Below are 18,551 nucleotides of genomic sequence, written 5' to 3'. Positions count from 1 at the left end.
TGAAAGGGAGAAATTCCCGTTGTATTGCAAGCCAGAATAAGAGAGGCTCACCCGCACTGGCCTAAGGCATCTCAGTTGTTGATGAGAATGTGATTACAGATGTTTCACTTGAATACCAAAGACAATTGCAAAGGAAATTAAAAGTTATGCAAAGAGAGTCGAGAAGTCAGTTGTCTGCTCACAGGTTGGCTTTAGTGGCTATTACTTTGATACTAAATGAGCGATAGCTTTAAACTTCAACTGCTTTTGTTTCTGAGGAAAAAAATCATCTTATATCCTTTCACAAGTCGCATAAAATGTGGACATTTTCTATTATTTTAAAGAGTAGATTTAGGTACAAGCATTTACTAATTTTTTTTTTTTTTTTTTTTTTTTTTTTTTGAGATGGGAGTCTCGCTTTGTTGCCCAGGCTGGAATGCAGTGGCGCAATCTTGGCTCACTGCAAGCTCCGCCTCCCTGGTTCACGCCATGCTCCTGCCTCAGCCTCCAGAGTAGCTGGGACTACAGGCGCCCACCACCACGCCCAGCTAATTTTTTGTATTTTTAGTAGAGACGGGGTTTCACCGTGTTAGCCAGGATGGTCTCGATCTCCTGACTTCGTGATCTGCCCGCCTCAGCCTTCCAAAGTGCTGGGATTGATTACAGGCGTGAGCCACTGCTCCCGGCCTGTAATTCTTTTTTTTTTTTTTTTGAGACGGAGCCTTGCTCTGTTGCCCAGGCTGGAGTGCAGTGGTGTGATCTTGGTTCACTGCAAGCTCCGCCTCCCGGGTTCACGCCATTCTTCTGCCTCAGCCTCCCGAGTAGCTGGGACTACAGGGGCCCACCACCACGCTCAGCTAATTTTTTGTATTTTTTAGTGGAGACGGGGTTTCACCGTGTTAGTCAGGATGGCCTCGATCTCCTGACCTCGTGATCCGCCCGCCTCAGCCTCCCAGCATTTAGTAACTCTTAAAAGAGTTCAGCATGAATATACACAGTACGTGGGTTATTAGTACTGTGTTGTTAACACAAATGAACTATGATAGCAAATTGAATTTGGTTCAATCAGGTCAAAGAATAAAAGGATGACTTTCTTTAACCACCAGCAAAGGATAGTATAATGAACCCCATGCAACTATCACTTAACTTCAATAATTTCAAGTTTGAGTAAGTTGCAGAGTAGTAATTTGAACCCACATCTCTCTTGTTCCAAATCCTTTGCTTTTAATTACAATCCCATGTGGCTTCTTTGTCATTTGATGCTATTGAGCAACTTTATGATTTTTTTGGTGTTTTTGGTAAAATAGACATGAAAAGGCATTACTACAGGGAGTTTTTTCACTCCCTGGTAATAAGAGGGGAAAAGCACTCTCTTTTAATGATACATGTTTTGTAATAAGCATTTTTTTTAGTTGCAGTGTTCTGCAAAGACAAAACCTGCTGATACAGTTCATCCTGTTTTAGAAATCTTTGACCCATTCATCAGACTCTGACCACTCTAAAGATAAAGGATTATGGTTGTATTGGTTTTTCCGACTGAAGCGGCCTTCTGCAGATTGAGAAATTGTATAATTATTAACTGCGGTAATGGAGATGTACTTGCAAGTTTCATCTGGTATCTTAATGAGCTTTAACCCTCTGAGTACACCTAAAACATATCCTAGAATTATTGAAATTAATCAGTTGTCCATAACTTTTCTGTCTGTATAATTTGGCTATCATACATATTTTGTTTCCCCCTGCCCTTGCCAGTTTCCATCCTCCTACTCACATACTCACAACTCCTGTAAATTGGAGTATTTAGTAGCAGTAGCCTTTGGTATAAACACTTTTTAAAAATTTACTATTTTTTGAATTAACACGGCCACTTTCTAGTCAAGTTTTTTTTTGGGGGGGGTGAGGAGGGTAGGGTAACAGTTCCACACTTACAAGGGTATTTGTTTAGACCAAGCTTGTTCAACCCACAGCCTGTGGGGCTGCATGTGGTCCAGGACGGCTTTAAATGCAACCCAACATGAGTTTGTAAACTTTCTTAAAACATTATGAGTTTTTTTTGAGATTTTTTTTGAGACAGAGTCTCGCTCTGTTGTCCAGGCTGGAGTGCAGTGGCCCGATCTTGGCTCACTGCAACCTCCACCTCCTGGGTTCAAGCGATTCTCCTGCCTCAGCCTCTGGCGTAGCTGGGATTACAGGTGTGTGCCACCACTCCAAGCTAATTTTTGTATTTTTAGTAGAGACGGGGTTTTACCATGTTGGCCAGGCTGGTCTCAAACTCCTGACCTCAAGTGATCTGCCCATCTCGGCCTCCCAAAGTGCTGGGATTATAAGCATGAGCCACCGCGCCCAGCCTGCGATTTTTTTTTTTTTAAGCTCATTAGCTATCATTAGTGTTAACTGTATTTTATGTGTGGCCCAAGACAATTCTCCTTCTTCCGTTGTGGCCCAGGGAAGCCAAAAGATTAGACACCCCTGATTTAGACAAATAAGTGAAGGCACACTGAAATAACAGTTATATATAATAACCTTGTGCCACCCAGTGCGGTGGCTCATGCCTCTAATCTCAGCACTTTGGGAGGCCGAGGCGGGCGGATCAGCTGAGGTTGGGAATTTGAGACCAGCCTGACTTACATGGAGAAACCCCATCTCTACTAAAAATACAAAATTAGCTGGGCATGGTGGTGCACGCCTGTAATCTCAGCTACTTGGGAGGCTGAGGCAGGAGAATCGCTTGAACCCAGGAGGCAGAGGTTGCAGTGAGCTGAGATCGCGCCATTGCACTCCAGCCTGGGTGACAAAAGCGAGACTCTGTCTCAAAAAAAAAAAAAACAATAAAACCTTGTGTTTTGTGGATCTCACATTCATCTGAGATATTTCTTGCCCTGGGAGATCCTCTTAATTCTCAGGACTGCTTCGTGTCATCCCTTTATGCTCTACTATCTTCCCCTGCCTAGAAGGCAAGTAGGGCTTTGAATCTCGCCTTTGATTCTACTGTGATCCTATCAAATATAGTAATGCTAGAAATATAGGTCTGAAGTTTGGGAGAGAGATTGGCTCAGTATAGATATGTAAAGCACAGTTGGATATATGGTAGTTATATGAATGGGATTGGATGAAATTGTCTAGAGGTGTGTGGAATGGAAAGAGGTGGCCCAAGGAGGGAGAGAGAGAGAGAAATTGGAGAGGTAGAACAATTTAGGAAAGAGTAATGTTCTAGAAACTAAGGAGAGAGCTTCACAACTGCAGTGGTGAAGCACTGTGAGTTCTTATTTGGCAATTTGGACTTCATTATTGTCTTATCACAGATAGGAAATGAAAGGCTGCAGAACATTTAGGAGAAAATGTTAAGTGAGGACACAGAAGCAGTAAATGTCGTATATGCCTTTTAAACATTTTGGAGATTACCCATAGTAGGCCTGTCCCTTGGGTAAGGCAATTAGGGCAGCTTTCCTGGGCCCTATTTTGGGGTGGGGAATGACTCGGGGACTTTATTATATGACTTTTTTTCTGAACATTAATAAAATTCAGTTCCAAAATTTTGTGATTAACTGTAGTCCTAAGAGCCTACAAAAAATGCAGATAATGGGCAGTTCCACATTGGTTGAACTGCCCCAGGCTTCTCTCTTCTAGAGATGCTGTCCCTTCCTTTTAATCCTGTAGTAGCTCCTATCACTTTTTTTTTTTTTTTTTTTTGAGACAGAGTCACCCAGACTGGAGTGCAGTGATGGGATCTCAGCTCACTGTAACTTCTGCCTCCTGGGTTCAAGCGATTCTCATGCCTCAGCCGCCTGAGTAGCTGGGATTACAGGTGCGTGCCACCACACCTGGCTAATTTTCGTATTTTTACGGGATTTTACCATGTTGCCTAGGCTAGTCTTGAACTCCTGACCTCAGGTGATCCACCTGCCTCAGCCTCCTGAAGTCCTGGGATTACAGGCTTGAGCCAAGGCTCCTGCCCTCCTGTCACTTTTTATAATTGTCAGTTTGTTTTTCCTCTCAGAAATTAAGCTCCTTAAAGCTCTCTATTATTGTTTTGAATTCCCAGGGCCTAGCATAATGCCCAGCACGTAATGTTGAGTGTTTGTTACGTGAGTGATTGAAGGAATAATCCAATACATATCTGTCTTAAGTACAAAAGAATTCCAATATGGTGGTCTCACAGAGTCAAAAAAGTGGAATGTTTCAGAAAAGAGGGATTGATAAACAGTTTCAAATGGTAGTAAAAGTATTGAAAACTGACCTTTGGATTTGGCTTCTAGAAGGTCATTGGTTTCTATAGTGAAAACTTTTATAGCAAAATGGTTGGAGTAGAAGTGGTTGAAGATTAAAGGAGAAATGAGATGTAAGAAACAACAAACAAGTTTGTGGGGGGGTGGGTTGGTTTTATTTTTAAAGATTTGTAGCTGAGCGTGACAGTATGTATCTGTAGTCCCAGCTATTTGGGAGGCTGTGGCTGGATGGTAGCTTGAGCCCAGCAGCTTCAGGCTGCAGTGAGCCATGATTGCACCATGGCACTCCAGCCTGGGTGACAGAGAGAGACCCTAACTCAAAAAATAAAATAAAATAAAATAAAATAAAATAAAGATTTGAAGCTAAAGGGAAGAAACCATTGGAGAAGAAAGCCAAAGATCTGATGGAGGAGAATTCATTATCATGGTAATGTTATGCATTTGATTTGCATATATCCCACTAAATTTTTTTTTTTTTTTGAGACAGAGTCTCACTCTGTCACCCAGGCTGGAGTGCTGGAGTGCAGTGGCACGATCTTGGCTCACTGCAACCTCCCGGGTTCAAGCGATTCTCCTGCCTCAGCCTCCCTAGTAGCTGAGACTACAGGCTCGTGCCATCACGCCCTGGTAATTTTTGTGTTTTTACTAGAGATGAAGTTTAGCCATGTTGGCCAGGCTGGTCTCGGACTCCTGACCTCAGGTGATCCTCCCACTTCGGCCTCTCAAAGTGCTGGGATTACAGGCGTGAGCCACCATGCCTGGCCCCAACCAACATTTCAAGATAATATATTTCTCCTTCCACTTGGGTTTGATATATTAATGTATTTTGAACTTGAAGGCTTTTGCTGTGCTATTTGGGGCCCCTAGTGGTAAATCTAATAATGACATGCAATAGAACCGCTAATATACCAGTTATTCCTTATGAAGGTTATTCTTTCTATGAGGATTAAATGAGGTTGGAATATGTAGTTATAGCAATAGTAGTGATTCTTAATCATTTTTTTAAAAAGAGGGTCTCGCCAGGCACGGTGGCTCACACCTGTAATCCCAACACTTTGGGAGGCCAAGGTGGATGGATCACTTGAGGTCAGGAGTTTGCGACCAGCCTGGCCAACATGGTGACACCCCATCTCTACTAAAAAAACTAAAATTAGCTGGGCGTGGTGGTAGATGGCTGTAATCTCAGCTACTCGGTAGGTTGAGACACAAGAATTGCTTGAACCTGGGAGACAGGAGGTTGCAGTGAGCTGAGATCGCGTCATTGCACTCCAGACTGGGTGACAAGAGCAAAACTCTGTCTCAAAATAAATAAATAAATAAATAAAGGGTCTCACTTTGTTACTCAGACTGAAGTGCAGTGGTGTGATCATGGCTTACTGCAATGTCCGCCTCTCAGGCTCAAGTAATCCTCCCACCTCAGCCTCCCTAGTAGCTGGGACTATAGGTGTTCCACCACTATGTCCAGCTAATTTTAAGAAATTTTTTAGTTTTTAAATTTTTTTGTAGAGATGGTGGTCTTACTATGTTGTCCAAGCTGGCCTCGAACTCCTGGTCTCAAGTGATCCTCCCACCTTGGCCTCCCAAAGTGCTGGGATTACCGGTGTGAGCCACCATGGCTGGCCAAAAATGAGTAATTTTTTTTTTTTTTTTTTGAGATGGAGTCTCGCTTTGTCGCCCAGGCTGGAGTGCAGTGGCAAGATCTTGGCTCACTGCAACCTCCTCCTCCTGGGTTCAAGCGCTTCTCTTGCCTCAGACTCCCGAGTAACTGAGACTATAGGCACGGGCCATCACAGCCGGCTAATTTTTGTATTTTTAGTAGAGATGGGGTTTTGCCATCTTGGCCTGGCTGGTCTTGAACTCCTGACCTCAAGTGATCCACCCCCTTGGCCTCCCAAAGTGCTGCGATTACAGGCGTGAACCACTGTGCTCTGCCCCAAAATGAGTAATTTAAAGGTGACTGTAATATAGTTAAACAAATGCCTCTTTTCCCATTCTTTACTAACTTGTTATTTAAATGGGGCAAGTTTTTACAACATAAGAAACAGGCCAGGTGCGGTGGCTCACGCCTGTAATCCCAGCACTTTGAAAGGCAGAGGCGAGTGGATTTCTTGAGGTCAGGAGTTTGAGACCAGCCTGGCCCACATGGTGAAACCCCGTCTCTACTAAAAGTACAAAAATTAGCCGGGCATGGTGGCACAGACTGTAATCCCAGCTAATCAGGGAGCTGAAGCTGGGAGGCGGACGTTGCAGTGAGCTTAGATGGCAACACTGCAGTCCAGCCTGGGCAACAGAGCAAGACTCCATCTCAAATGAAACAAACATACTAAAAACCTATTAACTTGTTTGATGTGAGTGTGCTTAGCTTTATGTCCCTTAAAGAGAGTCTTTTTTTGAGATGGAGTCTCACTCTGTTGCCCAGGCTAGAGTGCAGTGGTGCAATCTAGGCTCACTGCAACCTCCGCCTCCTGGGTTCAAGCGATTCTTCTGCCTCAGCCTTCAAGTGGCTGGGACTACAGGCGTGTGCTACTACGCCCAGCTAATTTTTTGTTTTTAGTATAGACGGCATTTCACGCTGTTAGGCAGGATGGTCTCGATCTCCTGACCTCGTGATCCACCCGCCTCGGCCTCCCAAAGAGCTGGGATTACAGGTGTGAGCCACTGCGCCCGGCCTAAAGAGAGTCTTTAGGTGAAAAATTTTTGTGAATATTGTGATTTCTCCTTAATAATTTCTTGTGTATTTATGAATTTTATATAATTAAATGGCATATCAAAAAAATCATCTATGTTAATTATGTTTTTGACTCAGTTATATTTTCTTTTGGTACATTATTAAGTTAATATCCATATGCAAAAATATGCTGACAATATATTAATTTTGGATTTTTCATTTTTATCAGAAATCACGAGTGGAGGATCTCAAGTCCACATTTTTTGGGGTGCTCCAGTTGCTCCACTGAAAATGACAGTATCAGAAGACACAGCTTCTTTAATGTCTGTTGCTGACCCCTGGAAAAAAATTCAGCTTTTATACAGTCAACATTCTTTATATCTGAAGGATGAAAAACAGCACAAAAATCTTGAAAACTATAAAGTCCCAGAATCTATTGGTTCTCCAGATCTTAGTGGTCATTTCTTAGCAAACTGTATGAATAGACATGTTCATGTGAAAGATGACTTTGTACGTTCTGTTTCTGAAACACAGAATATAGAATCCCAGAAGATTCACTCCTCTATACTGAGTGATATAACTAGCTCTAATATGCAAATATGTGGATTTAAAAACACAGTTCCGCATTTAACCGAAGAAGAAAAGTATCAAAAGCTTCTCAGTGAAAATAAAATTAGAGATGAACAGCCTAAACATCAGCCAGATATATGTGGTCAGAACTTTAACACAGATTTTTTCAGTTGGGCCATAAATGTGCAGCTGTGTTGGATTTGGTTTGTAGTACTGAAAAAATTAATATAGGGCCTGAAGTGGTACAAAGAGAGTGTGTGCCAACAGAATATCATGAAATACAAAACCAGTGTTTGGGATTATTTTCCTCCAACGCAGTAGATAAGTCAAGGTCTGAAGCAGCAGTTAGGAAGGTCTCAGACCTTAAAATATCAACTGATACAGAATTTCTCAGTATAATTACCTCCAGCCAGGTTGCTTTTTTAGCTCAAAAGAAAGATAAAAGGCGGAGTCCTGTAAATAAAGGGAATGTAAACATGGAGACTGAACCAAAGGCAAGTTACGGGGAGATAAGAATACCTGAAGAGAATTCGGTTCAGCTTGATGGTTTTACAGAAGCATATGAAAGTGGACAAAACCAAGCATATTCCTTTGAACTTTTTAGTCCTGTTTGTCCTAAAACAGAAAATAGCCACATTCACATAAACTCTGATAAAGGTCTTGAAGAACATACAGGATCTCAAGAACTTTTCAGTTCTGCAGATGAACTGCCACCAAATGAGATATGTATTGAGTTGTGTAGCTCAGGAATACTGTGTTCCCAACTAAATACCTTCCACAAAAGTGCTATTAAAAGAAGCTGTACCTCTGAAGATAAAGTGGGCCAGTCTGAAGCTCTATCTAGAGTCCTTCAAGTAGCTAAGAAAATGAAGTTGATTTCTAATGGAGGAGATTCTGCTGTAGAAATGGATCAGAGAAATGTGTCTGAATTTAAGAGTATTAAAAAAACATCATTAATAAAAAACTGTGATTCTAAAAGCCAGAAGTGTAATTGTTTAGTCATGGTGCTATCTCCATGCCATGTGAAGGAAATAAACATAAAATTCGGACCAAATTCTGGCTCTAAAGTGCCTTTAGCAACAGTTACAGTAATTGATCAATCAGAAACTAAGAAGAAGGTTTTTCTGTGGAGGACTGCAGCATTTTGGGCATTTACAGTGTTTCTTGGAGATATAATTTTACTCACAGGTGAGGTCATTATGGCATAGTGGTAGCTTATTTTATAAAGCTAAGTTTTGTTTGTTTTTGTTTTTCTCCCACTTAGTCTTTGAAGACTCTTTCTTTTTTTTAATTTTTTAATTTTTTATTTTTTTATTATACTTTAAGTTTTAGGGTACATGTGCACATTGTGCAGGTTAGTTACATATGTATACATGTGCCATGCTGGTGCGCTGCACCCACCAACTCGTCATCTAGCATTAGGTATATATCCCAATGCTATCCCTCCCCCCTCCCCCCACCCCACAACAGTCCCCAGAGTGTGATATTCCCCTTCCTGTGTCCATGTGATCTCATTGTTCAATTCCCACCCATGAGTGAGAATATGCGGTGTTTGGTTTTTTGTTCTTGTGATAGTTTACTGACAATGATGATTTGCAATTTCATCCATGTCCCTACAAAGGACATGAACTCATCATTTTTTATGGCTGCATAGTATTCCATGGTGTATATGTGCCACATTTTCTTAATCCAGTCTATCACTGTTGGACATTTGGGTTGGTTCCAAGTCTTTGCTATTGTGAATAATGCCGCAATAAACACACGTGTGCATGTGTCTTTATAGCAGCAAGATTTATAGTCCTTTGGGTATATACCCAGTAATGGGATGGCTGGGTCAAATGGTATTTCTAGTTCTAGATCCCTGAGGAATCGCCACACTGACTTCCACAATGGTTGAACTAGTTTACAGTCCCACCAACAGTGTAAAAGTGTTCCTATTTCTCCACATCCTCTCCAGCACCTGTTGTTTCCTGACTTTTTAATGATTGCCATTCTAACTGGTGTGAGATGGTATCTCATTGTGGTTTTGATCTTTAGTCATTTGCCTCTTCTGAGCTCAGCATAATTGATCCCTTTATCGCATCTGCATTGTTCTCCTTTCCATTGTCCACTCTCCTGCCCATTGCCACTTCTGGGCCTCTGTTCTATCCTTCTCAGCCCTGCCCCTTCTTTCCACTTATCCCCTCCTTTAATAAGCCTTCCCTAGTCAGGTGGAGTGGGTCACACTTGTAATCCCAGCACTTTGGGAGGCTGAGGCAGGAAGACTGCTTGAGGCCAGGAATTTGAGACCAGCCTTGGCAACACAGAACCCGTCTCTACAAAAAATAAATTAAGTTTTGCGTGCCTGTAGTCCCAGCTACCCAGGAGGCTGACGTGAGAGGATTGCTTGAGCCCAGGAGGTTGAGGCTGCAGTGAGCTTCGATTGGGCCACACTGCACTCCAGCCCGAGCAACAGAGTTAGACCTTTCTGCTTCTTTACCTAATGTCTAATAATGCTGTGCACATTGTGTTTTTACTGTGGGAACAGTTATTGATTTCTGTTGCCTTATTTTATTATCAAAATTATATTAATTACACTTGGAAATATGGAAAGGAAAAAACTGGTATTATACCAACTTCATATAACCACCAATAGAGTTCTAGAGTGTTGCCTTCCAGTTATTTTCTCTGTTCTCCTTAAAATGTGTGTGCATGTGTGTATATATCACACATAGAAGCTCATATTTATTGGGAGCTTAGTTTGTGAGACCCTGTTTTAGATTTTACATGCATATTTCATTACAACAAGTATATGAGGAAGGTACTAATTTTTATCCCCACTTTTCAGTTGAGGAAGCTGAAGCCCAGAGAAGTAAAGTAACTTGTCCAATGTCATACATCTAGGAAGTGGCAAAGCTATAGTTTCTCCTAGACTCCAGAATTTATACTCTTACTATATAGTTGTAACCATAAAGAACATTTTGTTTTTTTAATTTTTAATTTATTTATTTTTAAGAGACAGAGTCTTGCTATGTTGCCAAGTGCAGTGGGTACTCACGGGCACAATCCCATTACTGATCAGCATGAGAATTTTTAAATTGTTATTTTTAATTTTTTGTTTGTTTGTTTAATAAGGACAGGATCTCACTGCATTACCCAGGCTGATCTCCAACTCCTGGGCTCAATTGATCCTCCTGCCGCAGCCTCCCAAAGTGCTAGGATTACAGGCGTGAGCTACCGTGCCCATGGTATTTTTAACATGCGCTTGTTTCCAACCTGGACCAGTTCACCCCTCCTTAGGGAACCTGTGGTCCTCCACTCCCAGGAGGTCACTATATTGATGGCAAGCTTAGTGCAGACACCTGATCGGCTACAACTCTGAACTCCTGGGCTCAAGTGAGCCTCCTGCCTCAGTCTCCCAAGTAGCCAGGACTACAGGCACGCATGCCGCTGCACCCAGAGATAATATTTAATTTTTTTTTTTTTTTGAGACAGTCTTGCTCTGTCACCCAGGCTGGAGCGCAGTGGCACAATCTTGACTCACTGCAACCTCCGCCTCCTGGGTGCAGGTGATTCTCCTGCCTCAGCCTCTCGAGTAGTTGAGATTACAGGTGCAAGCCACCATGCCTGGCTAATTTTTGTATTTTTAGTAGAGACGGGGTTTCACCATGTTGGCCGGGCTGGTTTCGAACTCCTGTCCTCAGGTGATCCGCCCACCTCGCCCTCCCAAAATGCTAGGATTACAAGTGTGAGCCACCGTGCCTGGCCAGAATATGTTTTCACCGAACACATCTAACATTGTGTCACGTGTTCTTTGTTGATTTAAAATTGACACATGGTGTATTAGAGCAGGAGGAAGTTGATTAAGCTTAATAAAATACCTAAAGAAAGAATGTGATACAGAGGAGGTATTTAGAAAAAGAAAACTTCGAAGCAATATTGATAGTCCTACCAAATAGTTTACAGGAGGAATGAGAACCTTAGCTAATGTACCTTGGTGTTCCTGTAGGATTGTCAAGTACAATCTTTTTTTTTTTTTTGAGACGGAGTCTGGCTCTGGCACCCAGGCTGGAGTGCAGGGGCACGATGTCTGCTCACTGCAAGCTCCGCCTCCCGGGTTCACGCCATTTTCCTGCCTCAGCCTCCGGAATAGCTGGGACTACAGGCGCCTGCCACCGCGCGCGGCTAATTTTTTTGTATTTTTAGTAGAGACAGGGTTTCACTGTGTTAGCCAGGATGGTCTCGATATCCTCACCTCGTGATCCGCCCGCCTCGGCCTCCCAAAGTGCTGGGATTACAGGCGTGAGCCACCACGCCCGGCCGAGTACAATCTTTTATAAAGAAGTAAACACAAGATTGTAATGAACAGGCTTAGCATAGCCACATCCCACTGGCAGTATTAGCTAATATTATTTATATGTGATTATATTATTGGAGGTTCAATTCACCTAACTCCCTCTGTTCTGATTCAGTGCTTGCTGAATACCTCTTTGCTTGTGATTTGGCTTTCTAGTTGTAGAGCTGCCCACAGCATGAGAACAGGCTGAAATACTGTTTTTTTTGGGCAATTAATGCCTCATTGTAAATGAAAAAAAATGTTTTTTTTTCTTTAATTTGTTTCATTAATTGATTTAGTATGAGCTTATGTTGCAGAGCTGAAATCTAGTTTTGGAGTGTTAACAAAATTAAGTTTCCCAGACTGTAAAAGAGGGCTGGATCCTGGACCATGGTCATTTTACCAAGGCAATTAATGTCAGCAGGGACCTCTCAGGGGCCTTTTCCTTTTTCCTAGGTAGGTGTAAACTCAACTCTGCAATCTCTGTATTTTTTCCTAACATCTCTATAGTTGTTAACGACTAGGTAACATTCTCTCTGGTGGCTGTAATGCAATTTACTTAACCATTTTCCTATTATAAGACATTTAGATGATTTCTATGAACATTTTTTTAAAAAATCAGATTTTTTTGTCTTTTTAAGAAAAAGAGGATCTAGTTCACCGATTTCTGATAAGTTTCTTTTGTGTGGAACAGATGGAAATGTTGGGAAAAAAAAAAGAAATCTACACTTTTCTGTTGTACTAATGAGGCAGTGAACTTAGTTGGATAGCTTGGGTAGTTCATACTACCTATTGATATATACCCCCAAACAGAAATCTTCCTTTTTTTTTTTTTTTTTTGAGATGGAGTCTTGCTCTGTTGCCCAGGCTGGAGTGCAGTGGCGTGATCTCGGCTCACTGCAACCTCTGCCTCCTGGGTTCAAGTGATTCTCCTGCCTCAGCCTCCCAAGTAGCTGGGACTACAGGAGACTGCCACCACGCCTGACTAATTTTTGTATTTTTAGTAGAGACAGGGTTTCACCATATTGGCTGGGCTGGTCTCGAACTCCTGACCTTGTGATCTGCCCACCTCGGCCTCCCAAAGTTCTGGGATTACAGGCATGAGCCACCGCGCCCGGCCCAAACTGAAAAATTTGAAGTAACAGATGTATTCCAGACCTTGTTGAATACCAACACAGTAGACAGTTTGCTATTATAACTTCTAGCAATAGAATGAAGAGATGCCAAAAATAAGGATTACCTAAGGGAGACTACTGACTAGAATTAGAAGAAGATGGGAGGCTTAACATTGGGAAACCACAGTGTTTAAAGGACAAACAGAATAAGGACTAGGAGCTGGGGCATGTCAGTGAGAGGGTAGGAAGGAGCCAGGAGGCCAGGGCGGGCTACCCATCCCCTCCATGCACCACTAGTGATTACCATGTCACTAATCCAACATAGGCTTCACAGTCCTAGCTTTCAGAATGCTCTCCTTGAAATTTCTTGTCTGTTCCTTTTTTCTGAAGAACATGCATCCTGAATGTTGGATCATGAAAAGTCTTGAATGCTGTACTAGCTCTTCCTGGCTAGGCAGTGGGGAACCACTGTTTTTTAGTAAGTCACCTGAACTCATTAATGCTCTGATATATCACTCGCCTGAACTCATTAATGCTCTGATAAATGGCTCATTAGCATTGTAAGAAATGGGTTGCAGGCGGGACAAGCACCTGTTGGGAGGGAAAGGAATGTGTAATGTAAAACAGTAGTAGTGGTGGGGCATGGGCACATTTAAGCAGCAGAGGGGTAGGTGGGGGCTGGTGGCAAGGAGTGGGAAGGGAGAGGCAAGATGACTTCAGATTTTAGTTTACTTGATTAGCAGCATAGTGTCAACAAATGAGTTGGGCGCTATGAAAGGAAAAGCAGATTTGGACATTGCTGAGTTTGGGGAGCCAGTGGAATATCCAGGTGGGAATTTCCATTAGGCAGTTGTAGATAAAAGGTTCAAAAGCTGAGGAAAGGGTCTGGAATCTAAATCTGTAAGTAATCACTTGGAATTTATACATCCTTGGTTTTCTTTCCTATTATCTCTAAATTATTTCACTATTGTTAATATATGTTTATACCTCTGACACTGTATGCTGATTAGATCCTGCCTTAGAGATAGCTCCCTTCCCCTCTTTCTCTTTACAGCTCACACGTTTTTCTCTACCTACAATTGTTTCTACCTGTTGGTATGTTTAGTTCTACCTGATTCTACTCTATCCGTCTTAGATATACAGCTCTCTCTTTCCAATTGGAAAATGTTCCCTACCTCCAAAGTCTTTCACTTTTAACTTATGTGGAAGATAATTATCGTGCTATTTAGGGAAAAATAATCAAGTGTGTTAAGAATGCCTTATATTCAGATATATTTATAGTAGAAGGGACCAGTGCATACTGAATATTATTACTCTCCTAGGCACTACGGCTTTGGAACCACTACTTTGCCTTCTGGTCCTAAAAAAAATTATTTTTGATGTATCAGAAATATACATGATAACATTTTCCTTATGTAAATAAAAACTATTAAACCTTTTCTATATAGAGCAGTGGACTTCCATACTGCTATCATTTGAATATAAAGAAGCAATTTTGTTAATTTACCTAGATTTAGATTTTAGATTTGCTGTTTTGTCATTTCATGCCCTTAGGCAGGTTATTTAACCTATTTGATCTCTAGTTGCTTGGTATATGGGAGGCATGCATAATATTTTGCTGTGACTAGTAGGTTAACCACATTGTGAAGGAATTTATGGCATGATCAGAATGTTTTTTCTCTCTCTAGATGTTGTTATTCATGAGGACCAATGGATTGGTGAGACAGTACTACAATCAACATTTAGCAGTCAGTTATTAAATCTTGGGAGTTATTCATCTATTCAGCCTGAAGAATGTAAGGCACATTTTAAATGAAGTAATGTATTAGTGTTTAAAGTATAAAAACATACTAGGAAAGATTAGGGTTAAAATGGTTCTTTTACAAAATGTTTTCTAAACAGTTGGAGAGTATTGGTTTCTTTTCATTAGTAAGAATGAAAATAGAATTTTAAGAAATGAACTTGTACATTGTAAATCACATTTATTTTAAGAAGTATTGGGTCTCATGTTTCGTTTTCTTAGGCCGTCAGTATAGTGGTGGTTCTTCACCTTTTAGGGAGTCAGAGACCTCTTTGAGAATCTGTAGACCATTTCTCCAGAAAACTGGACTTATGTAGATAGGCACAAAATTTTGCTTATAATTCTAAAGCATTCCATGGACCTCTGAAGTTCTTCTGTGGAACTTCTGAGCCTCTGATTAAGAATCCTTGAGGTAATAAAAATGTATTGGTCTCGTATTCAGACAGCTGTGGTTTGAATCCTTATTCTCCTGTCTACCACTGCTAGGAAAAGCTATCTTTCTTCTTTAATGTCCAGTTTTCTCTTCTTTAAAAGGAGCTGTTTAATGAGGAAACTAGCAGCTATCTCCTCCTCTAGGAAATAAAATAACATTAAAAAAAGAAAGAAAACAAAGTAAGGGAAACAGTATAAACTTGTTGTTTTGGTCACTGGACTCAGATAGACCAGGATTTGAATCCTGGCCCTCTTACTTCCAGTCTTTGTCTTTAGGCAAGTTATTTCACTTCACTATACCTTTGTTTCCTTTTCTGTGAAATGGAGATAAAAATACATATATACCTTATAGGGTTGTTATGAAGATTAAGTGAGAAAATGAATATAAGATGTTGATCCTGCACATAATGTAGTAGTAACATAGTAATATTAGAGGGAGAAATAATAAGCTAGCAAAATATATTTGATAAAATGCTGAAATATCATACAAGAAAATAGCTAGAGAAATATACTGATTATACAAGAAGATAACTGGAATAATAGGAAAGTTATAGGATGTATATGGAAGATAGAGCATGGAATTCCAATCTTTGAGTTTTTAAAGAAAGGCAGAGCAAGTAGAAGGGAAGAGCAACAATTAGAATAACAAGAACTGTGTTTGGAATGGGCAAGGTTTCATTATATACTAGGGTGGCCCATCAGCAGAAAACCAACTCTGACATATTTCATAGACAACTAAAATAGAGTTCTTCATCTATCCAATATATATTTATTATGTGTTGACATTGTTTCAGGCACTGTGTTTACTGTACACTGGGGGTACAATGGTGCCTGTCCTCCTGGAGCTTATGTTCTCATGTGGAAGGCAGACCAAAAAAAATGAATGAAACAGACATATAAGTAAAATATTTGCAGGTGATAATGAGTGCTATGAAGGAAACTAACAAAGGGTTAAGATACAGAATGCCATGGTTCTAGTTGAGAAGGATTGATCATGGAGTAGAATCAGGGTTAGGAAGTTGTTACAATAGCTGCAGTTGAGAGATAATGGGAGGCCAGTGGAGCTAAAGAGCTGAGATATATTTGTAAATAGAGTTAATAGGATTTTCTGATGATGTGGGTCTGGGGATCAGGGAAGAGGGACAATTTACTGCTACTGGATTACTGGTTTAAGTAACTAGGTAGGCTTTATTGGGAAAGACTGAGAGGGAACTGGTTTGTGGGGAAAAGGGCTATGTTTCAAGGCATGTTAAGTTTTAGATATCTTTGAGATATTCAAGTGGAGATGTCATATAAGAACTGGAAACAAAGTTCAGGACTCAGAAGACAGGTTTAAAATTAAGAGGCAAATTTTAGAGTTATTAGCATACAGATAATATTTCAAATTTAAAAGTTTTTTAAATAATAAATATTATCTATATAATTATAGAATCACAGGGGATTGCAAAAATAATACATAAAGTCCCATGAACTCTTCTTCTAGCTTCTCCCAATGGTGATATCTTATATAACTTTAGTACAATATCAACAACAGGAAATCAACATTTGTATAATACTGTTAACTAGTAATATACTAGGATACTTTCCCTTTCAGTATTAATAAATATAGTATCAGCCTGGCACAGTGGCTTATGCCTGTAATCCCAGCACTCTGGGTGGCTGAGGCAGGAGGATTACTTGGGCCCAGGAGCTCGACACCAGCCTGGATGATATGGTGAAACCTCATCTCTACTAAAAATATGGAAAAATTAGCCAGGTGTAGTGGTGCACACCTGTAGTTACAGCTACTGGGGAGGCTTAAGTGGGAAAGAAAGTTGAGGCTGCAGTGAGCCATGATTGTACCACAGCACTTCAGCCTGGGTGACCAGAGTCAGACCTTGTCTCAAAAAAGATTTTTTTCTTAAATAAATAAATATAGCATCAATACAGCATTATAATACGATTAATACTATATCAATAAAATAGCTACTTAGTCCTAATGCCAATGTCTTATTTAATAGAAAAGCACTTGAGGCATTGTCATTAAAACCAGGAAAAAGATAAGGATGTCCACTATCTCTGCAACTATTCATCTTATACTAGAATTATCAGCTAATGCACTTAGACAAGAAGAGGCATCTGGTCTGGTGCGGTGGCTCACGCCTGTAATCCCAGCACTTTGGGAGGCCAAGGTGGGCGGATCACTTGAGGCCAGGAGTTTGGGACCAGCCTGGCCAACATAGCAAAACCCCGTCTGTACTAAAAAGATGAAAAATTAGCCAGGTGTGGTGGTGCATGCCTGTGGTCCCAGCTACTCAGGAGGCTGAGGCATGAGAATTGCCTGAACCTAGGAGGTGGAGGTTGCAGTGAGCACCACTACACTGCACTGCAGCCTGAGCGACAGAGCGAGATTCTGTCTCCAAAAAAAAAAAAAAAAAGAAAGAAAGAAGAGGCATTTGAACATTTGAATGGATAAAGAAGAATGAAAATTATCTCTATTTACAAATGCTCTGATAACATACCTGAAAACTCCAGGGAATCAAAGTTAAAACAAATTTAAATAATAAGATAATTCAGTGATATAACAGGATGCAAAATTAATGTTAAAAAATATCATTAGGCTGAGTGCAGTGGTTTGCGTCTGTAATTCTAGCCCTTTGGGAGATGAAAGTGGGTGGACAGCTTGAGCCCAGGAATTCAAGACCAGCCTGGGCTACAAAAAAGAAAAAGAAAAAGAAAAAGAAAAAGAAAAAGCTGGGTGTGGTGGCACACACCTGTGGTCCCAGCTGTTTGGGAGGCTGAGGTAAAAGGATTGCTTGAGCCCAGGCTGGCGGTTGAGGTTGCAGTGAGCTGTGATTGCACCACTGTACTCCAGCCTGGGCAACAGAGCAAGGCCCTGTCTCAAAAAAAAAATAATAATAGTAATTAGACTTAATATACACAAATAATAAACAGAGGGCATAATGATAGTGAAAAACTCATTTACTACAGTGATAAAGAAGATAGTTCAAAATACAGTTAACAAGAAATATGCAAAGCCTATATGAGGAAAAAATTTAAACACTCCAGGAAGAAATGAAGACATGAATAAATGGAAAGACATTCCCTGTTCTTGGATAGGATGACTCAACATTATAATGATGCCAGTTCTTCCTAAGTTAATGTGTAAATTCAATGTAGTTCCAATGAAAATATATATGTTATGGCATATAAACGTTGATACTAAAGCTCATATGGGAAAACAGATATGCAAGAATAGCTAGGAAAAGACTGACAAAGGAAAACTACAGAGGAGGGGAACTAGCTTTACCAGATGTTAAAACATACTATAAAGCCTCTGTAATTAAAACAGTGAAGTACTGATGCATGAATAGACAAGTAGACCAGTGGAACACAGTAAGAAGATTAGAATTAGACCCACCTACATATAGCAATTTAGTATATGACAAAGATAGTATCTGGAATC

At 40.7% G+C, this 18,551-nt stretch overlaps 1 protein-coding gene across 1 annotated transcript in view; it reads left to right on the top strand.

Annotated features, from left to right (window-relative positions):
• The first annotated feature begins 775 nt into the window (after window positions 1–775).
• Window positions 776–18,551, top strand: part of LOC115935989 (shieldin complex subunit 2-like) — a 48,628-nt gene continuing 30,852 nt past the window's right edge. Inside the window, exons 1-3 of the mRNA XM_055353076.2 lie at window positions 776–1,574; window positions 7,103–8,631; window positions 14,562–14,669. Of these exons, the coding sequence (XP_055209051.1) occupies window positions 7,920–8,631; window positions 14,562–14,669 (820 nt within the window). The 5' untranslated portion in view covers window positions 776–1,574; window positions 7,103–7,919. The remainder of the gene's footprint in view (window positions 1,575–7,102; window positions 8,632–14,561; window positions 14,670–18,551) is intronic.

The sequence above is a fragment of the Gorilla gorilla genome, chromosome 8 (assembly GCF_029281585.2).
Source record: "Gorilla gorilla gorilla isolate KB3781 chromosome 8, NHGRI_mGorGor1-v2.1_pri, whole genome shotgun sequence".
Lineage (NCBI taxonomy): Eukaryota > Metazoa > Chordata > Mammalia > Primates > Hominidae > Gorilla > Gorilla gorilla.
This window is presented reverse-complemented; position numbering and strand designations above follow the sequence as displayed.